We start from the raw sequence: 23,405 nt of genomic DNA on the forward strand, positions 1-23,405 counted from the left end.
GTGTTTAAGTCTTGTCTTGTTGCGAGTTGTTGTCGAGAGTCTCGGCTCGATTTAGGTAGGCAGAACAAGGCTCGGGGCAGCGGCTCGGGACAGCGAGGAGGCTGTCCGAAGATCGGCGGATTTGCAGCGTGAGCGACAACGAAACGGGGCTGGTCAGCGAGGTTTATCGGCTCGACTGGGACGAGCTGTTGGGCCAGGGATGGCATCGACGCTGTGGCGGCTCTCGAGGGCTGTTTACGGCAGTCTCTGCCTAGTGTTAATGAGTCGAAATTTCCCTAGTCTCGACTCAAGTTAGATATGAATGGTCAATCGTTTTTTTAAAGTCATTTTGATATAGGTTATCTTGTTGTACTATTATGTTTTTATGGTTCACTAAGTATTTTATTTATAGAGTAGTTTCGTCATAACTCGTTGAAAAATAATATGTGATATTATTAAACCCGTTGATTATTCAAGTAATTATTTAGTATACTTATCTTAAGTATGTATTAAAAACCAAGTTCGACTATAAGCTCGACTCTTTTAAATCAAAAAAAGAATATCAACAAAAATCGTTTTATTTACGCACGAAAATAGAAATAAAAGAAAGGTTCAACTACGAAACGAGGGTTCGATTATTTCGTAAATGTTTTATTAAATCGAATCCAAAATTATTTACAATATGGTTAGAAATTTAAAATAAACGACTTGGTTTATTTTAAATGAAAGGTTTTTACGTTATTTATTTACGTTTTCAAATGTTTATAACTTGTCAATAAAAAGAGACTAGTCAAAAATAATTTCTAAAATACATTTGAGAAATGTTGGTTTGAGTTATTTTCATATAACTTATGTATGCCATAGATTTTTAGTAAGAGTTTCTTATACGTTCTTTTCTTTTAGTTTCGATTCTCGGGAACCTATTCTAAACAGTGGGTTTCGCCCAGTCAAAAGAATAGGTGGTCGAATAGTGTAGGACGTTTCTTAGCTTAGATCGGAGAAGTTATGTCAAGATCTTATTCTCTTTAAGCACCGAATCTTTTCTATATCTCTGTTTTGTCTTGTGTGTTTTAGATTGCTCATTTTTTTAGACGCTCTGAGTAGCGTGTCAAGGAGAACGTTTTGAATACGTTCTTTATGAGCTTTCTTTCCAATAGAAGTATGTATGGTAGTATATCGATGGACGAGATACTAAGTATGCTTGATGTTTGATCATTCTCTTCCATATATAAGTCCAAATTGCTATAAGGATTAGCAGCGAGCAGGAAGGAGCTCACGTGGACTGGGTTATACGTGAAGTTAAGAATAACCCTTTTTTCTGGAACAAAAGATATCAGGATTCGAGAGAATCGTTATCCGGGTAAGTGGATTTTAGGAACCTACAATATCAAGAAATATTATATTTATCTTTATATATACATATACTGTACGTGCATTATTTATGTGCTTTTTAGTAAGCAAGAGTAAGGTAAGCCAGAAGATAATTCACTATCAAGATTAAGGGATTTAAGCCACGAACAAATTGGAAAACGAAATTAGTCCGACTAACAAAAATCGCTAGAGGTAACTAGGAACCCGAGCCTTTGTTATGTGTTTAGTTAGTTTCCCTCAAGAAATCTAGTCCTAGTAAACTGGGTTATGAGAGACTGTAGTTAAGACTCGTATTCAAGAGCGAGGATATTATGATAGGATCTCTGAGAGTCACATCCTGAGATCTTATAAGTCATGAGTTAATAAGCGAAAAGAATTTATATTAAGATCGGGATTAAACCCGAACTAAGCAGTCTCTCATGTTAAGTTAATTAAAGAAAAGACATAGAATGGTACCACCTCCGACATATACCCCGTAGATGGGGATTAGGCAGGAGATTGTGCACCCTCCTGTCTGGCGCCAATAAGAAATGTGTCGTGCGGATATCATTAAGGGATCCCGAGAAGGACATGTATTGTATGATGGGACTTTCCGGGACCTAAGCTGGCATATTCTCAAGTAAGTAGGAGTTACCGGGACCTAAGCTGGTAATTCCATAGTTATGATAAAAGCAAGTATGTTATGATGTGAATCACCGGGACCTAAGATGGTGAATTCTTAAGTAAGAGGAATCTATCGGGACCTAAGCCGAGTGATTCATAAGAAAGATGAATCTATCGGGACCAAAGCCGATTGATTCTTAAGTAAGATGGATTTATCAGGACCTAAGCCGATACTTCTGCAACTTATGATTAGATATGAACTTTATGTTACGCATTGCTTATGTGTTATATGCATGATGCATTAGATATGTAGATATCCGCTTACTAAGTCTTTCGACTCACAGTTATTATCTTCATATTGTAGATAAAGGCAAGGCAGAGCATCAGCAAAACCTGGTAAGTAAGTAGGCGTGTGTATGTACGGTTGCCGACCTGTGGCTAAGTCAAGGGCGAATTAGTCTATTTTGTTTTTAAAAGTCGAGTCTTTTTGTTTGTAAAAGTTTTAAATAGTATGTTGTAGGAAAACAAAAAATTCGCCCGTATTTTTGAGACGTTTATGTAAATATTTTATAAGTTTTTCTAGAAAATGTTTTCCGGAAGAGCTTCCACCACGGTTTTAATGAATTTTATTTTATGATAAGTAAGATACGAAGATCTCTGTCGCGTCTCGTGGGCGAGCGATGGCTCGCGGGTCGTGACAAGCTCTCAATCTCTAAATTTTTTGGGATGAGAAACAATGGCTCTATTTATAGGAGAGGGATTACCTTCAATAGGTAGTTTCCTCTTTTCTATAGAATATCACATATTCATGAGCAAATATTTGCCCTCTCTTCCTCATGTCATACGGCCAAGTAAGCTTCTAGAAGGCCTTGGATTTGTTTCCTCTTTTGCTTCCTCTCTTGACTTGGCTGAAAATGAGTTTTCCTTCTAGAGGAAATTTGTGTCATCTTTTTCTTTTGGCAAGTATCTTCATACATCAATGCACAAAATAATCTCTCTTTATCTTGCTATGTTGGACGGCCAAGGGCATCTAGAAGGAGCTTCTAGATGTTTCTTCATTTGTTCATGACAACATAAGAAAAGCCCATTAAGAATTTTCAAGTAATATTCCATGAAATGAAATTAATCGGCCCAATTTTCTTGTTATGGCCGAGGTACTTGATTCATTTTTCATCATATGACAATGTCAAAAAACTTATTTTCGTAAAACTTGTCTAGTTCTTATTTTGACTTGGCTTCTAGTTAAACTAATTCTACTCGAAATGACTTGTGATAGTGACCTCATGGATCCAAATGAACAAAGCTTGAGCTAACATACTTGGACTCAAAAGTTCACAAACCTTTTCCAAGTTTAGCTTAATTTCAACTGGGTCCACTAAAGAGTTGACACTGAAAATCTCTCGGTTCAAATAAATTTATTTTCTACTCAATAAGTCAACCTAATTGTAATGAGTGGATCCACTGAATATTATCTATCTTTACCCTTCATGAATATCATCAGCTAGTCGGGATTTACAAAATTACCATTTTACCCTTCTAGCTGTTATTTCCTCAACTCCTTTGTCGCTTGTGAATAAGTATTGACGAGGAGCTAACAAGTCACATTGATTTATCCAAAAAATTCATGACTCAATTTGGACACTGGCCAGTTCATTTATTCATATTCCAAGGAACAAAGCATGGGGTGATATACATTGCGTTTCAGAAATCTTGTACATGAATTCCATATCTATGAGATCATCACAAAGTTAGTCATGACATCTTCATAACTTAGTACTTCACCAATAGGTCTTGTTAAGAATCACATAGTGAATCCGAACTCTGACTAACGAAAGTCTTGTCACCCTCGGGACTATAGAATGTGAAACCTTTGGTTTCCTTTCGATATCCCACAAACAGGCACAATTCTGACCTACTAGCCAACTTGCTAGTCTTTTCCCTTAGCACATGTGCTGGGCAACCCCAAATTAGGATGTGGCCTAGATTTACTTTGTGGCCAGTCCATCATTCATAAGGAGTACCAGGAACCATTTTAGACGGAACATGGTTTAGAATGTAGGCTGCTGTTTCGAGGGCATATCCCCAAAAGGAAATAGGGAGTGATGAGTAACTCATCATTGATCTAACCATCTCCATTAGAGTTCGGTTCCTTCTCTCTGACACTCCGTTTTATTGAGGTGTGCCAGGTGCTGTAAGTTGAGAAGCGATACCTTCTTCTTTAAGAAAGTCATCGAACTCCCCAAACATATACTCACCACCTCGATCGGATTGAAGCGTTTTGATCTGTTTGCCAGTTTGCTTTTCCACTAAGGCCCGAAACACCTTAAATACATCAAAGGTCTCGGATTTGTGTTTGAGCAAATAGACAAAACCGTATCTTGAGTAATCATCGGTAAAGGTAACAAAGTATTCGTATCCTCCCCGAGCCTGTGTACTAAGTGGACCACATACATCAGAATGTACAAGTTCCAGCAACTCAATGGCTCTTCGACCCTTAGCGGAGAAAGGTCGCTTGGTCATATTTCCTTCTATACAAGATTCACAAGTAGGTAGTGAACCTATTGTAGAGGCTTGTGTTGTCAATGGTGCCCACGAGAAGAGTTGTAGTCTCACGAAGACTCTTGCTTGTAATTGCTTATTTATTAATAAAAGTTGAAACGTTTATTCATTCTTCCTTGTCTGAAGCTTTATGATAAAACCTTAGTCTTTTAGTCCATAAACAAACTTAACAACTTACGAAGAGACAAATGTAGATTTGCATGAACAAACTCTTCGTAGTTTGCTTAAAACGATATATTCGCAATCTTAGGGTCAAAGGACTATTGACCTCAGTACGATTGTTAGAAGAATCTATGATGTCTGGTTATGAGACATTGAGAGTTGGAGACTCTATAGTTCTTCTGGGTATCTTCCGAAGGTACTGAATTGACCAGTGCACTTCTAGAGACAAGATAAGAACAAACCATTTAACCTCTTATGTCTCGAAGTCACTATGTATGAATTGCATCTTGCTTACCTTAATCCTTAAATGAGACATGCCATTTCACAGCTTACGTATTCTCATTTGAGAAAGTCAGAGTTCGGACTCACTATGTGATTCCGAACAGGGCCTATTGGTGAAGTACTAAGTTGTGAGAATGTCATGAGTAACTTTGTGAAGTTCTCATAGATATGGAATTCATGTACAAGATTGCTGAAATGCAATGTATATCACCTTATGTTTTGTTCCTTGGAATGTGAATAAATGAACTGACCAGTGTTCAAATCGAGTCATGACTCTTTTGGATGAATCAATGTGACTTGTTAGCTCCTCGTCAAAATATTGTTTCTAACTTATGCACAAGCGATAAAGGAGTTGAGGAAATAACAACTAGAAGGGTAAAATCGTAATTTTGTAAATCCCGACTAGCTGATGATATTCGTGAAGGGTAAACATAGATAATATTCAGTGATTTAGTTTAATTCTTGAGTAGAAAATAAATTCATTTGAACCGAGAGATTCTCAGTGTCAACTCTTTAGTGGAGTCAATTGACATTAAGCTAAACTTGGAAAAGGTTTGTGAACTTTTGAGTCCAAGGATTTGAGCTCAAGCTTTGTTCATTTGGATCCATGAGGTCACTGTCACAAATAATATCGAGTAGGAATAGTTAAACTAGAAGCTAAGTCAAAACAAGAACGAGACAAGTTTTACAAAAATTGTCTAAAGGGTAATTTTGTCTTTTAGGACATAGAATGAAATGAATGTCAATAAATTTTTGTCATGGTTATATGATGAATTAAATCACTCGGCCATAACAAGTTTATTGGGCCTTGCGGATTAATTTCATTTCCTGGAATTTTACTTGAAAATTCTTAACGGGCTTTTCTTATGTTGTCATGAACAAATGAAGAAAATCTAGAAACACCTTCTAGAAGGTGTCATGGCCGTTGAAATAAGAAAAAAAGAGAGACCAATTTTGTGCATTAATGTATGAAGATACTTGCCAAAAGAAAAAGACGAAACAAATTTCCTCTATGAGGAAAGGAGGGGTTCGGCCAAATGGGTCAAGGGAGAAGAAAAAAAAAACAGAGGAAACAAATCCAAGCATTCTAGAGCCCTCATTCCCCTTATTTTATTCATTCCAAAGTTTTAGAGATTGAGCGCTTCTCTCTTTAGACTTGCCCCCCCCCCCCCCCCCCCCCCCCTCTCTCTTCCTCTCTCTAGTTTTCTTTCGTTTTTGTTGTCCACATTTGACCAAGTGTTTTAGCTCTTCGACTTTGAGACTTGTTCTTGAGTCGTCGTGTTTAAAAGTGCCCACACACTAATTCTTTTCTTTCTCGAGTGATTACTGTGATAGAAACTTTTTTGGTTGCTCGAGTTCCATAGGAAAGAAGAGAGACGTGCTGCGAGGGCAGACGAACGTTTCAATCATCCTAAGGCTTCTCAATGTTTATAATCATATGAAAAACAGTTTTGCTCAAGAAAATTTTCTCATTAGAGTTCTATAACTCATGGTAGTGGGGTTTGAAAATCCGGATTTCTAAAAAACTGGAGTTTCAGACAGCCGCGCACCTCGGAGTAAAATCGGCATATCTGGCGGGTCCGATGTCCTTTTGAGCCGAAACCGGTGGCATTGGACAGAGGACAGACAGAGCTTTAATTTGATTCAAGAATCATTAAATTTAGATTTCTGAGCAGAGAGTTATGCCACTTTTAATGCGGGTTTACTCCAGCTCGAAGAAAAAGAAATAAATTAAAGCTTGGTCATTTTTAGGTGCGAAAAAGAATCGAGTGTAACGGAACGTTTTATGAAGGTTGTTAAAGCTTTTATTTGTGTTTTATTAGCAAGGTAATAACAAGGCATAAAAGAAATAACAACAAGCATAAAACGAATACGGTAAATAAAAGAAACTAGAAAGACAAAGTAACTAGACACAAAATTTACCGAAATTTCTCAAACCTTTAAAACACGTTTTTCAATATAAAAAATTAAAAACTTTTAGAACTGATTCTAATGTGTTTTAAAAACATCCCAAACTCATAGAAAATCAACATGCTTTTTAATTTAAAGACAAGAGCAATAAATTAAAAAAAATCTAAGATTACAATTCTAACTTGTCACAAAATTAGTAAACTTTCGAAAACGATTTTCAAGCTCATAATTTTAAAAACATGTACATTCTAATCTTTGACCATAGCTCTGATACCATTTGTTGGAATCGATCTAGGGTTTGAGAAAATAATTAACGCTTCGGTAAGCGGCGGAATTTTAAAAATTTTCTTTTACAAGTAAAACAGTTTTTACAAACCTAGACAAGTGCAAGTACATGTAATTAAAAACCAATATGAGCTAGAAGTTTACTAACCTTTCTCGAAGCTTGAACTTTGAAGAAGCTTGTGGAAAGTTTGCAACGCTCGTCTCCGCTCGCAGCACGTCTCTCTTTCTTTCCTCGGCACCTCGAGCAACCACGAAAGTTTCTATCACTAAATCACTCGAAAAGAAGGAATCAGTGAGTGGGCACTTTTAAACACTACGACTTAAGAACGAGTCTCGAAGTCACAGAGCTAAACACTAGGTCGAGTGAGGACCTAGGTGCCAAGACAAGAAAAAATCGAAAATAAAATAGAGAGAGAGAGAGAGGATTTCGGCCACAAGTTCTAGAGAGAGAGTCTCTCAAATCTCTTAAACTTGGATGAATGAATTGTGAGGAAATGAGGCTCCTATTTATAGGAGAGGCTTTACCTTCAATAAGGTAGTTTCCTCTTCTATAGAATATCACATATTCATGAGCAAATATTGCCTCTTTCCCACTTGAGAAACTCGGCCAAACAAGGCTTCTAGAAGCCTTGATTTGTTTCCAATTTTGTTCATGGCTTGCCTTTTCTCTCAACATGGCCGATTACCCTAGTGCATCTACATGCAAATTTGTTTCCTCTTTTTATTTTGGCAAGTATCTAAATACATTTATGCACAAAATAAACTCCCTTTCTTTCTTAGGGTTGGGCGCCCAAGGCCTTCTAGAAAAGGCTTCTAGAAGCCTTTCCATTTGTTCATGACAACATGAAAAAGGCCCACATTAAGAATTTTCAATAAAATTCTTATGAAATGAAATTAATTCACAAGGCCCAATAATCAAGTTATGGCCGAGTGACATTAAGTCATCAAATGAACTTGTCAAAAAATTTATTGACATTCATTTCATCATATGTCTCAAAAGACAAAAATACCCTTTTGACTATTTTCGTTCTTGTTTTGACTTAGCTTCCAGTTTAACTATTCCTATCGATGTGATTCGTGACAGTGACCTCATGGACCCAAATGAACAAAGCTTGAGCTAAACACTTGGACTCAAAAGTTCACAAACCTTTTCCAAGTTTAGCTTAATGCCAACGGACTCCACTAAAGAGTTGACACTGAAAATCTCTCGGTTCAAATGAATTTATTTTCTACTCAAGAATTCGACCTAATTATGATGAGCGGATCCACTGAATATTATCTATGTTTACCCTTCATGAATGTCATCAGCTAGTCGGGATTTACTAAATTACCATTTTACCCTTCTAGCTGTTATTTCTTCAACTCCTTTGTCGCTTGTGAATAAGTTAGAAACAATGTATTGACGAGGAGCTAACAAGTCACATTGTTTCATCCAAAAGAGTCAGGACTCAATTTGGACACTGGCCAGTTCATTTATTCACACTCCAAGGAACAAAGCATGAGGTGACATACATTGCATTTCAGTAATCTTGTACATGAATTCCATATCTATGAGAACTTCACAAAGTTACTCATGACAGACTCACAACTTAGTACCTCACCAATAGGCCTTGTTCGGAATCACATAGTGAGTCCGAACTTTGACTTTCTCAAATGAGAATACTAAGGTGTGAAATGGCATGTCTCATTTCAGGATTAAGGTAAGCATGATGCAATTCATACATAGTGACTTCGAGACATAAGAGGTTAAATGGTTTGTTCTTATACTGTCTCTAGAAGTGCACTGGTCAATTCAGTACCTTCGGAAGATACCTAGAAGAACTATAGAGTCTCCAACTCTCAATGCCTCATAACCAGACATCATAGATTCTTCTAACAATCATACTGAGGTCAATAGTCCTTTGACCCTAAGATTGCGAATATATCGTTTTAAGCAAACTACGAAGAGTTTGTTCATGCAAATCTACATTTGTCTCTTCGTAAGTTGTTAAGTTTGTTTATGGACTAAAAGACTAAGGTTTTATCATAAAGCTTCAAACAAAGAAAGAATGAATGAACGTTTCAACTTTATTAATGAATAGATAGGCAATTACAAGCAAGAGTCTTCATGAGACTTTATTACATCAAATGTACAAAATAAAGACTACAACTCTTCTTGTGGGCACCATTGACAACAAACTCCCACTTGACTCAAAGAAGGTGTGTGTAGCCCTTCATGCCTAATCCCTCACGATGTTGGTCGAAGACCTTGTTCGCTAGGGCCTTGGTGAATGGATCTGCGAGGTTGTCCACCGTTGAGATCTTCTTCACTTCCACGTCTCCGCGCTGCACGATCTCTCGAATCAAATGGTATTTCTTCTCAATATGCTTAGAGCGCTTATGGCTTCTAGGTTCCTTTGAGTTAGCGACAGCCCCACTATTATCACAATAAAGGATCATGGGCTCGTCGACGTTTGGAACAACTTCCAAATACTTAAGGAACTTTTTAAGCCATACAGCCTCTTTGGATGCTTCACAAGCAGCCACATAATACTTCTCGACACAACAGCTCCACCATTAAGGATGAACACAGATCCCGAAGTGGATTTCCTGGAATCCTTATCCGCTTGAAAATCGGAGTCGGTATATCCCGTCATAGTCAGGTCAGTACCTGAGTATGTAAGCATCAAGTTCCTAGTTCTTCGAAGATACTTAAGAACATGCTTAACAGCAATCCAGTGCTCGGGTCCAGGGTTGGATTGGAAATGACTAACTACGCCAACGGCGAAACATATATCAGGTCTAGTGCAAAGCATAGCATACATGAGGCTTCCTACGGCAGAGGCGTAAGGAATCTTCCTCATGTCTTCAATCTCTTGTGCAGTCTTGGGAGACTGGTCCTTAGAGAGTGAACTCCATGCCTAAAGGGTGTTTGACCCCTCTTGCAGTCTTGCATCGAGAAGCGATCCATCACCTTATCAATATAAGATGCTTGAGAGAGCGACAGGGTCCGGTTTTTCCTATCTCGAAAGATTTGGATTCCCAGAATGTATGTGGCTTCTCCTAGATCCTTCATATCGAATTGCTTTGCTAGCCAGACCTTAACCTCAGATAACTTACCCATGTCATTACCAATGAGTAGTATATCATCGACATATAGTACCAGAAACACAACTTTGCCTTCGTGTATTAACTTGTAAACACAAGGCTCATCTATTGACTGTTCAAAGCCGAAGCTCTTTACAGTTTCATCGAATCTAATATTCCATGACCTAGATGCTTGCTTTAGTCCATAAATGGATTTAAGCAACTCACAAACCTTGGTCTCTTGACCTTTATCCACGAAACCGTCTGGTTGAGCCATGTAAATGCGCTCGTCAAGATTGCCATTCAGAAAGGCTGTCTTGACATCCATTTGCCAGATCTCATAGTCGAGAGCTGCAACTATGGATAGGAGTATGCGGATGGATTTAAGCATTGCGACTGGCGAGAAGGTTTCTTCATAGTCAATCCCTTCTTGTTGGGTATAACCCTTCGCCACAAGTCGTGCTTTGAACGTCTCGACGTTCCCATCAGGACCCCTTTTCTTCTTGTATATCCACTTACACCCTACGGGTTTAATCCCTTCAGGAAGGTCTACAAGTTTCCAGACTTTGTTGACATACATCGAGTGCATTTCAACTTTCATGGCGTCAAGCCAAAGGTTTGATTCAGAACAAGCCATCGCTTGGCTATAGGAAACAGGGTCATCCATGTCGGAGACGGCTACAAGGGAGTCTCCATAAGTCATGTACCTGTCAGGCTTTTGAGTAGCCTTCCCACTACGTCTAAGTACTACTTGACGAGATTCTGATGAGTTAGGTTGTGTTTCAGTTGGGGTAAGAACAGTTCTTACAGATGAGGTAGAAGCTTCCTCACCCAACTTTTCTTCAAGCACAATTTTGCTTCTAGGTTTCGCATCCTTCATAAAGTCCTCCTCAAGGAAACGAGCATTCGTGCTAACGAAAGTCTTATCGTCCTCAGGACTATAGAAAGTAAAACCTTTGGTTTCCTTCGGATATCCTACAAACAGGCACAATTCTGACCTACTAGCCAACTTGCTAGTCTTTTGCCTCAGCACGTGTGCAGGGCAACCCCAAATTCGGATGCGGCCAAGATTCACTTTACGGCCAGTCCATCGTTCATAAGGAGTACCAGGAACCGTTTTGGACGGAACTTGGTTCAGAATGTAGGCGGCTGTTTCGAGGGCATATCCCCAAAAGGAAAGCGGGAGTGATGAGTAACTCATCATTGATCTAACCATCTCCATAAGAGTTCGGTTTCTTCTCTCTGACACTCCGTTTTGTTGAGGTGTGCCAGGTGCGGTAAGCTGAGAAGCGATACCTTCTTCTTTAAGAAAGTCATCGAACTCTCCAGACATATACTCACCACCTCGATCAGATCGAAGGGTTTTGATCACTTTGCCAGTTTGCTTTTCCACTAAAGCCCTAAAGACCTTAAATACGTTAAAGGTCTCGGATTTGTGTTTAAGCAAATAGACAAACCCATATCTTGAGTAATCATCAGTGAAGGTAACGAAGTATTCGTATCCTCCACGTGCCTGTTGGTTGAGCGGACCACATACATCAGAATGTATTAGTTCCAGCAACTCAGTGGCTCTTCGACCCTTATCGGAGAAAGGTCGCTTAGTCATTTTTCCTTCTATGCAGGATTCACAAGTAGGTAGTGAACCTATTGCAGAGGCTTGGAGTGGACCATCCCTCACAAGTCTCTTAATCCTATCTAGACTGATATGACCAAGTCTTAAGTGCCAGAGGTATGTTGATTTTGTTAGATCGGAGGATTCAGAAAGTTTGATCCTCTTTGGCTCCCTAATTAGATCATTATCTATTTCGGTGTCTAAAAGAGAAGGTTGAGTGGGATAGATGTAAAAAAGACCATTCTTCATACATGCATCAGTGACGAAAGAATTAGAAAAAGAAATACGAATTCCATTCTTTATAAACTTTAAATAATAATCTTGCTCGAAAAGTTGAGCAACAGATACTAGGTTTTTCCCAAAGGAAGGAACATAATAAACATTATTCAAATTTAAAGTTCGATCTTCAAAAGATAGCGTCACGGATCCCACAGCCTTCGCAGACACCACGCTCTCATCACCCCACTTGAAGCAGAAGTCGCCATCCTCTAAGCTTTTGCTTTTCCTAAAACCAGTCAAGGAGCAGCAAATATGGTTAGTAGCAGCGGAGTCAACAATCCACGATGATACATTATCAGCTACTAGACAGGCTTCAGTAACAAGTACAATACCTTTTGCTTTGGTTTTGAGGTAGGCAGGACAGTTCCTACGCCAGTGACCAGGCTCGTTGCAGTGGTGGCACTTGTCGTTAGACTTGTCCACCTTTGGAGCCTTTGGCGCCTTCTTCTTCGTGTGAACCTTAGGTTGGTTCTTCTTCTCGGCGTTGCGAGGTCTCTTGTTAGATCCAGAGGTGGAGGCAGTAGCATGTACTTCTCCTTGAGCCCTCTTTTTCTTAGTGAGTGCCTCAGCGGTTTGAAGTTCCTTCATGAGCTCGGTAACAGTGTACTCTAGCTTGTTCATGGAATAATTCAACTTGAAGGTATCAAAGGTTTCGGGGAGAGTTTCCAAGATCATATCTATTTTAGTCTCCCCATCAATCTCAGATCCAAGAATCTCCATCTCGTTGAGATAGCTAATGATCAGCATCATATGATCTCTAACGGGAGTTCCAGCCTTCATACGACAGTTCATGAATTGTCGGACCGCTTGTTGCCTAGCTTGACGTCCTTGCCCTCCAAACATCTCATGGAGATTGTAGAGCATATCGGTGGCAGTTTCATAATCACGATGTTGTTGTTGCAACACATTGTTCATCGATGCCAAAATATAGCATCTCGCAATCTCATCGGATCGAAGCCAGGCCGCCAGGGCGTCTTTCTCCTCTTGCGTCGAATCTTCATTCGTTTGAGGACAGGGGGTGGTGAGAACCCATTTGTGCTTGTCGACAGTAAGGACTATGTCGAGGTTACGTTTCCAGTCGACGTAATTGTCGCCTTCGAGTTTATTCGAAGAAAGAATTGTAGAGAGAGGGTTGAGAGACACATTGCCTATAAAAGTTGAAACAAGTTTATGATTAGTCTTTGGTTTAGGATTTAAGTTTTATTAAGACTTTTGTAAAATCCAAAGGTGTTATAAACCAAACGATAATTTACTCCCTCAAGAGAAGGCCGCAAAAAATCTCCATTTATAAGTAAATGACACATCATTAATGCTAAGCCAAGATGTCAATACATCTATTTTGACTAGCCACCTTTTAAATTGGTATGATCACTCACATCCTTTCGCAGAGCCTCAAGGGAGGATACTAGGGATTGAGCCTAAGTGTGCAACCAACCACTTAGTCCAAAAGATCAGCTTTGAAAAACAATCCCCCAAGGGGAGGCCTTGCCATCATTGCATCACTCTCGGACGTAGCTCTTTGAGCAATGATCGAAGCAATAACGCCTTGGAGTACTCACATTTAAGTGAGGGTCGCAAGAGCGGCTCTTAGTCCCACGTTATTGCATCTTTCACTAGTGTTGGGGATCGCGGGTTACAAACAACGAATATAACCCTCCCACTTAGTTTTTGGAGTTGGTTCATCGACTCTTATAAGTTCGGAAACAAATTTCCTAGTTAGAGAGCGACAGAGCGGACAACTAGAAGAGAATCCTATATCGACATGTTCATAGTAGTATTAGTGCATAAAGGCACAAGGTACATACTCGATCTTTTCCTATTTTCTATTTCGGGAAAGTGCGTGAACTTCAACTCACTCGAACACTTGAAAGTTTGAGATTACACATCTTTTTATTTTTCGGCTTGTCTACAAAGAGACCTCCCACTCAAATTTTCAAGAGCATATAGATTTTGAACATATGTGATATAGATATAGTTTTGAAAACATTTTGAAAATTTATTTGATTTGGATGACAAAAAATTTTCAAGTTTGAAAGTGAAAACGGTTTTTCAAAATTCAAACTAGTTTTGTAAAAATTCAATTTCAATTAATCTTTCAAAAATCAAAACTTTTAATCTTACACATCATGTTTATAATCATATGAAAAACATTTTTGCTCAAGAAAGTTTTCTCATTAGAGTTCTATAACTCATGGTAGTGGGGTTTGAAAATCCGGATTTCTAAAAAACTGGAGTTTCAGACAGCCGCGCACCTCGGAGTAAAATCGCCATATCTGGCGGCTCCGATGTCTTTTTCAGCCGAAACCGGTGGCATTGGACAGAGGACAGACAGAGCTTTAATTTGTTTCAAGAATCATTAAATTTAGATTTCTGAGCAGAGAGTTATGCCACTTTTAATGCGGGTTTACTCCAGCTCGAAGAAAAAGAGATAAATTAAAGCTTGGTCCTACTTAGGTGCGAAAAAGAATCAAGTGTAACGGAACGTTTTAAGATGTTGTTTAAAGCTTTTATTTGTGTTTTATTAGCAGGGTAATAACATAGAATAAAAGAAATAACAACAAGCATAAAACGATTCAAGTAAAAATAAGAAACTAGCAAGATATCAAAACTAGTCACAAAATTTTACTCGAAATTTCTCAAACCTTTAAAACACGTTTTTCAATATAAAAAATTAAAAAAAATTTAGAACTGATTCTAATGTGTTTTAAAAACATCCCAAACTCATAGAAAATCAACATGCTTTTTAATTTAAAGACAAGAGCATTAAATTAAAAAAAAACTAAGATTACAATTCTAACTTGTCACAAAATTAGTAAATTTTCGAAAACTATTTTCAAGCTCATAATTTTAAAAACATGTACATGCCAATCTTTGACCATAGCTCTGATACCATTTGTTGGAATCGATCTAGGGTTTGAGAAAATAATTAACGCTTCGGTAAGCGGCGGAATTTTAAAAATTTTCTTTTACAAGTAAAACAGTTTTTACTAACCTAGACAAGTGCAAGTACATGTAATTAAAAACCAATATGAGCTAGAAGTTTACTAACCTTTCTTGAAGCTTGAACTTTGAAGAAGCTTGTGGAAAGTTTGCAACGCTCGTCTCCCCTCGCAGCACGTCTCTCTTTCTTTCCTCGGCACCTCGAGCAACCACGAAAGTTTCTATCACTAAATCACTCGAAAAGAAGGAATCAGTGAGTGGGCACTTTTAAACACTACGACTTAAGAACGAGTCTCGAAGTCGCAGAGCTAAACACTAGGTCGAGTGAGGACCTAGGTGCCAAGACAAGAAAAAATCGAAAATAAACTAGAGAGAGAGAGAGAGGATTTCGGCCACAAGTTCTAGAGAGAGAGTCTCTCAAATCTCTTAAACTTGGATGAATGAATTGTGAGGAAATGAGGCTCCTATTTATAGGAGAGGCTTTACCTTCAATAAGGTAGTTTCCTCTTCTATAGAATATCACATATTCATGAGCAAATATTGCCTCTTTCCCACTTGAGAAACTCGGCCAAACAAGGCTTCTAGAAGCCTTGATTTGTTTCCAATTTTGTTCATGGCTTGCCTTTTCTCTCAACATGGCCGATTACCCTAGTGCATCTACATGCAAATTTGTTTCCTCTTTTTATTTTGGCAAGTATCTAAATACATTTATGCACAAAATATTCTCTCTATCTCTTGCGTATGTTGGGCGCCTATAGCCTTCTAGAAAAGGCTTCTAGAAGCTTTTCCATTTGTTCATGACAACATGAAAAAGGCCCATTAAGAATTTTCAATAAAATTCTTATGAAATGAAATTAATTCACAAGGCCCAGTTAATCATATTATGGCCGAGTGACATTAAGTCATCAAATGAACTTGTCAAAATTTATTGACATCCATTTCATCCTTATGTCTCAAAAGACAAAAATACCCTTTCGACAATTTTCTTTCTTGTTTTGACTTAGCTTCCAGTTTAACTATTCCTATCGATGTGATTCGTGACAGTGACCTCATGGACCCAAATGAACAAAGCTTGAGCTAAACACTTGGACTCAAAAGTTCACAAACCTTTTCCAAGTTTAGCTTAACGCCAACTGACTCCACTAAAGAGCTGACACTGAAAATCTCTCGGTTCAAATGAATTTGTTTTCTACTCAAGAATTCGACCTAATTATGATGAGCGGATCCACTGAATATTATCTATGTTTACCCTTCATGAATGTCATCAGCTAGTCGGGATTTACTAAATTACCATTTTACCCTTCTAGCTGTTATTTCCTCAACTCCTTTGTAGCTTGTGAATAAGTTAGAAACAATGTATTGACGAGGAGCTAACAAGTCACATTGTTTCATCCAAAAGAGTCAGGACTCAATTTGGACACTGGCCAGTTCATTTATTCACACTCCAAGGAACAAAGCATGAGGTGACATACATTGCATTTCAGCAATCTTGTACATGAATTCCATATCTATGAGAACTTCACAAAGTTACTCATGACAGACTCACAACTTAGTACCTCACCAATAGGCCTTGTTCGGAATCACATAGTGAGTCCGAACTTTGACTTTCTCAAATGAGAATACTAACGTGTGAAATGGCATGTCTCATTTCAGGATTAAGGTAAGCATGATGCAATTCATACATAGTGACTTCGAGACATAAGAGGTTAAATGGTTTGTTCTTATATTGTCTCTAGAAGTGCACTGGTCAATTCAGTACCTTCGGAAGATACCTAGAAGAACTATAGAGTCTCCAACTCTCAATGCCTCATAACCAGACATCATAGATTCTTCTAACAATCATACTGAGGTCAATAGTCCTTTGACCCTAAGATTGCGAATATATCGTTTTAAGCAAACTACGAAGAGTTTGTTCATGCAAATCTACATTTGTCTCTTCGTAAGTTGTTAAGTTTGTTTATGGACTAAAAGACTAAGGTTTTATCATAAAGCTTCAAACAAAGAAAGAATGAATGAACGTTTCAACTTTATTAATGAATAGATAGGCAATTACAAGCAAGAGTCTTCATGAGACTTTATTACATCAAATGTACAAAATAAAGACTACAACTCTTCTTGTGGGCACCATTGACAACACATCGTGACATTGAGACAGCCGCTGACATGCTCTACAATCTCCATGAGATGTTTGGAGGGCAAGGGCGTCAGGCCAGACAACAAACAGTCAGACAGCTTATGAACTGTCGCATAAAGGCTGGGACTCCTATTAGGAACCATATGATGCTGATATTTAGTTACCTGAATGAGATGGAAATCCTAGGATATGAGATTGATGAGGAGACCAAAATAGATATGATCTTGGAAACTCTCTCCATCTTTCAATACCTTCAAGCTGAACTATTCCATGAACAAGCTAGAGTACACTGTTACTGAGCTTATAAAGGAGCTTCACACTGGTAAAGGTCTCACTAAGAGAAAGAGGAATCAAAGAGAGGCACAAGCTACTGAGCACAAAGCCTCCGCCTCTGGATCTAAGAAGAGACCTCACAAGGCGGAGAAGAAGAACTGTCCTGCCTATCTCAAAGCAAAGGAACATAGTATTGTACTAATTACCGAAGCATGCTTAGTAGCTAATAATGTATCAACGTGGATTCTTGACTCCACTGCTACTAACCATATCTGTAATTCCTTGACTGGTTTCAAGAAAACCAAAAGCTTAGAGAAAGGCGACTTCTGCTTCAAATGGGGTGATGAGACTTGGTGTCTGCGAAGGCTGTGGGATCTGTGATGCTGTCTTTCGAAGACCGCACTTTAAACTTGAATAATGTTTATTTCGTTCCTTCATTTGGGAAGAACTTCATATCTGTTGCTCGTCTTCGTAAGCGAGATTATTGTTTAAAGTTCATTAAGAATGGAATTCGTATTTCGTTTCCTGATAATTCTTTTGTCATTGATGCATGTATGAAGAATGCTCTTTTCTACATCTATCCCACTCAACCTTCTCTATTAGACTTCGAAATAGATAATGATCTAGTTAGGGAGCCAAATAGGATCAAACTTTCTGATTCCTCCGATCTAATAAAATCAACATATCTCTGGCACTTAAGACTTGGTCATATCAGTCTAGATAGGATTAAGAGACTTGTGAGGGATGGTCCACTTCAAGCCTTTGCAATAGGTTCACTACCTACTTGTGAATCTTGCATAGTAGGAAAAATGACTAAGCGACCTTTCTCCGATAAGGGTCGAAGAGCCACTGAGTTGCTGGAGCTAGTACATTCTGATGTATGTGGTCCGCTCAGCCAACAGGCACGTGGAGGATACGAATACTTCGTTACCTTCACCGATGATTACTCAAGATATGGTTTTGTATATCTACTCAAACATAAATCCGAGACCCTTAACGTATTTAAGGTCTTTAGGGCTTTAGTGGAAAAGCAAACCGGCAAAGTGATCAAAACCCTTCGATCTGATCAAGGAGGTGAGTATATGTCTGGAGAGTTCGATGACTTTCTTAAAGAAGAAGGTATCGCTTCTGAGTTTACCGCACCTGTCACACCTCAACAAAACGGAGTGTCAGCGAGAAGAAACCGAACTCTTATGGAGATGGTTAGATCAATGATGAGTTACTCATCACTCCTTCTTTTCTTTTGGGGATATGCCCTCGAAACAGCCGCTTCCATTCTGAACCAAGTTCCGTCTAAAACGGTTCTTGGTGCTCCTTATGAACGATGACTGGCCGTAAAGTAAATCTTGGCCGCATCAAAATTTGGGGTTGCCGTGCACACGTGCCAAGGAAAAAGACTAGCAAATTGGCTAGTAGGTCAAAATTGTGTTTGTTCGTTGGATATCCAAAGGAAACCAAAGTTTCACTTTCTGTAGTCCCAAGGACGATAAGACTTTCGTTAGAACGAATGCTCGTTTCCTTGAGGAGGACTTTATGTAAGATGTAAAACCTAGAAGCAAAATTATGCTTGAAGAAAAGTTGGGTGAGGAAGCTTCTACCTCATCTGTAAGATCTATTCTTACCCCAACTGAAACACAACCAAACTCATCTGAATCTCGTTGAGTAGTACTGACAGGTACATGTCATATGGAGACACTCTCGTAGCCTTCTCTGACATGGATGACCCTGTTTCCTATAGCCAAGCGATGGCTTGTTCTGAATCAAACCTTTGGCTTGACGCCATGAAAGTTGAAATGCACTCGATGTATGTCAACAAAGTCTGAAAACTTGTAGACCTTCCTGAAGGGATTAAACCCGTAGGGTGTAAGTGGATATACAAGAAGAAAAAGGGTCCGGATGGGAACGTCGAGACGTTCAAAGCACGACTTGTGGCTAAAGGTTATACCCAACAACAAGGGATTGACTATGAAGAAACCTTCTCGACAGTCGCAATGCTTAAATCCATCAGCATACTTCTATCCATAGCTGCAGCTCTCGACTATGAGATCTGGAAAATGGATGTCAAGACTGCCTTCCTGAATGGCAATCTTGACGAGCGCATTTATATGGCTCAACCAGACGGTTTCGTGGAAGAAGGTCAAGAGACCAAGGTTTGTGAGTTACTTTAGTCCATTTATGGATTAAAGCAAGCATCTAGGTCATGGAATATTAGATTCGATGAAACTGTAAAGGGCTTCGGCTTTGAGCAATCAATAGATGAGCCGTGTGTTTACTAGTTAATACACGAACGTAAAGTTGTGTTTCTGGTGCTATATGTCAATGATATATTACTCATAGGTAATGATGTGGGTAAATTATCTGAGGTTAAGGTCTGGCTGGCCAAGCAATTCGATATGAAGGATCTAGGAGAAGACGCGTATATTCTGGAGATCCAAATTTTTCGAGATAGGAAGAATTGGACTTTGTCGCTCTCTCAAGCATCTCATATTGATAAGGTGATGGATCGCTTCTCGATGAAAGACTCCAAAAAGGGCCAAACACCCTTTAGGCATGGAGTCTCACTCTTTAAGGACCAGTCTCTCAAGACTGCGCAAGAGATTGAAGACATGAGGAAAATTCCTTACGCCTCAGCCGTAGGAAGCCTCATGTATGCTACGCTTTGCACTAGACCTGATATCTGCTTCACAGTTGGTGTAGTTTGTCGTTTTCAATCCAACCTTAGACCCGAGCACTGGATTGTTGTAAAGCATGTTCTCAAGTATCTTCGAAGAACTAGGAACTTGATGGTTACGTATTCAGGTAGTGACCTGACTATGATGTGATATACTGACTCCGATTTTCAAGCGGATAAGGATTCCAGGATATCCACTTCGGGATCTATGTTCATCCTTAATGGTGGAGCTGTGTGTGGAGGAGTATTAAGCAATCTTGCATTGCTGACGCCACAATGAAAGCAGAATATGTGGCTGCTTGTGAAGAATCCAAAGAGGCTGTTTAGCTTAGAAAATTCCTTAAGTATTTGGATGTTGTTCCAAACGTCGACGAGCCCATGACCCTTTATTGTGATAATAGTGGGGCTGTCGCTAACTCAAAGGAACCTCGAAGCCATAAGTGCTCTAAACATATTGAGAGGAAATACCATTTGATTCGATAGATTGTGCAGCGCGGAGACGTGGAGGTGAAGAAGATCTCAACGGTGGACAACCTGACAGATCCATTCAACAAGGCCCTAGCGAACAAGGCCTTGGACCAGCATCGGGAGGGATTAGGCATGAAGGACTACTCACATCTTCTTTGAGTCAAGTGGGACTTTGTTGTCAATGGTGCCCACAAGAAGAGTTGTAGTCTTTACTTATGTACATTTGGTGTAATAAAGTCTTACGAAGACTCTTGCTTGTAATTGCTTATTTATTAATAAAAGTTGAAACGTTCATTCATTCTTCCTTTTCTGAAGCTTTATGGTAAAACTTTAGTCACTACTAGAAATCATGCGTTTCACGACACATCATCCAAAATCGGATCTTCTCGAGTAACGTCACTATCGGTTTGTCTCTGGCAGCCACTATAGCCGAGTTGAAGCTTTCACATAAGTTATTGACCAACATATCACATTTGACATCGATTCTGAAATGTGATTTGCTCCATTCTCTCGGGTTTTTCTTAACAAGCCAATCATATGCTTTCTCATCCTCATTCTTCAGCTCCATCATTCGTTGTGTAAACTCTGCCGGTGTAATCGCTCTCGCACAAGACCAAAGCATCTGTTTGAGAAGAAGACCACTGTGTTGTTGCTTGAAGTTTGCGTGAAGATGTCTCACGCAGAATCTGACTTCGGCACCGGGGAACACTTCTGCTACTGCAATTTCTAGCCCCTTTTGTCTGTCGGATATCAGGGTAAACCTCTTAGGATTCTCTATCTCAAGATCTTCAACCAACAACTTCATAAACCACTTCCAAGTTGCAGTATTTTCTTTCTCAACCGCCACCGGATATTGAGAATTGTTTGCATCAATCCCAACAGCAGCCAATATCATTCCCTTAGAATAGCCTTTCAAAAAACACCCATCAAATCCTAGTATCGGCCGACAACCTTTGTTAAAACCATCTTTACATGCTTTCAAACTGATGTACACTCGCTCAAATATTCTTTTACCACCTATGAATCTAGTTTTCAACACAGCAATGGTACCTGGATCTGTAGCCGTCAATTGCTTGCAATAATCGTCCAAGATCGCATATTGTTCTTTGACTGACCCCTCCAATAGCTCTCTAGCTTTCTTCTTTGCCCTGTAGAATGTACTCTTCGACACATTGCTGAATTTGGTCGACGAAGTCATTTCTCTGAAACTCTGGTAATCCATACTTGGATTGAGTCTGAACTGCTCCATAAAGTGCTTCGACAGCCATGGACTTGTCACGTGTTTGTTGTCGAAAACAATACCACAATCATGCTTATCGACAAGAGTATTAATCCTTACTGTCCTATTGTCTGAATTCTGAACTCTTGCATAAATCACCCACTTACAGCCCAGCCCTCGACATTTTGCTCTGAGTCTTGTTTGGTCGTTAAACACATACTCAAACTCTCTATCACCCTTTATGAATTGTTCTATCAAAACTGTCCTCAGATGGTCCATAGAAGGAAAACCCATACCTAGCATGAACACAAAGTCTGTCGAGCTTGACCGTGGGTTATACTCGCTCCAGCACGTCTTGTTTGATGGCTCGTCCACATCGCTACACAAGCTCACGAGATCGCTGCCAGACATAACTCCATCAGACTCATCGTCGCCTCCCTGTACATCAGCGCAAACCTCATTCACCCCCGACCACCAATGTTCAGGATTCGTCCTCGTGTTCTGCAAGTCGTCTTCATGCTCTCCTTCGTCGTTATACTCCTCCTCTTCCAGGTCGAAGTCATCGTCGTCATTCCCTTGTTGATGTTCAGCCATTACAACAGATCGTCGGCGATGTGAAGAAGACGCCGAGGATGAACAAACAAAGAAGAAGAAACAATTTGGGGTTTTACGTTTTGGGGGTTTTTTCAAATTTGGAGTACATTTTTATGGGTTTTATTTTATGGGTTTTATTTTAATCCGATTATTTTACATCATTTTCAATTGTAAATTCATTTTCCATAATCCACGTCGGTATTTAACGTTTTTAGCTTAACGATGGTGCTAAAAACCAACGTCTGGTATTTTAGCCGCGAAAAAAAAAGATGTGGTATTAAAGTGTATACACTCGTAAAGTTCAGGTATTTATGCCACCAATTGCCCTTTTTTTTATTGTCGAATAGACAGAAGACACGTGGCCTGTGAAGAGAAACGCTGTGGAAAACATAAGACAGCGCTTATATATAAGCGCTTTCATTTTATTCCCTCGAATTACAAAAAGCCATGTGGAGAAGAAGTGGTTTTGAAAAAAAAAAGTTTTGACAGCGTTTATATACAAACGCTGTCAAAAGTTAATGTACAATTATAGCTTGACACGTGTAAGTTTCAGAATTTAATTTATTTGTTATTGTTTCACAGCGTTTTTCCAAAAAATATGGCAGAATAAAAAACCCCTAATTCTCTGAGTATAATAACTTCTTCTCCAATCTCCAAATACTCACGTTCTCCACGGTTTCCACGGACGCACCCTAGCCTCTTTGCTCACTCCGAGTAATGTGAAGCCATTGACAACCGAATCCTCCACCCTGACAACCTACGACCAAAGCCCCATCGTCCGCGAGACCCATCGGCCACACCGCCCCCATCGGCGCCCCCATCGGCCTCCTCGCCGAGACCCAAGAAGAGGTCACTCAAGCCAAGGCCAAGGCCAAGGCTAAGGCCTCCTCTCCGCTGCCGCCGGCTTCTGCCGCGTCCTCTCCAGCTCCTCCGCCGCCGCCGGCCGCTGCCGCCTCCCCTCCGGCTCCGATCTGTATCTCTCTCTCTCTCTCTCTCT

The 23,405-nt window shown here is 39.5% G+C and overlaps 1 protein-coding gene across 1 annotated transcript; it reads right to left on the reverse strand.

Moving 5' to 3' along the window:
• Positions 1 to 20,935: 20,935 nt before the first annotated feature.
• On the reverse strand, positions 20,936 to 22,408 carry LOC149402437 (uncharacterized). The gene has a single exon (XM_089608377.1). It carries the CDS (start codon positions 22,406 to 22,408, stop codon positions 20,936 to 20,938), a length of 1,473 nt encoding a protein of 490 aa, XP_089464503.1.
• Positions 22,409 to 23,405: the final 997 nt, after the last annotated feature.

Source organism: Urtica dioica, chromosome 3 (genome assembly GCF_054948205.1).
Source record: "Urtica dioica subsp. dioica isolate 48M chromosome 3, U.dioica_male_clone48M_v1_H2, whole genome shotgun sequence".
In the NCBI taxonomy this organism is placed as follows: domain Eukaryota; kingdom Viridiplantae; phylum Streptophyta; class Magnoliopsida; order Rosales; family Urticaceae; genus Urtica; species Urtica dioica.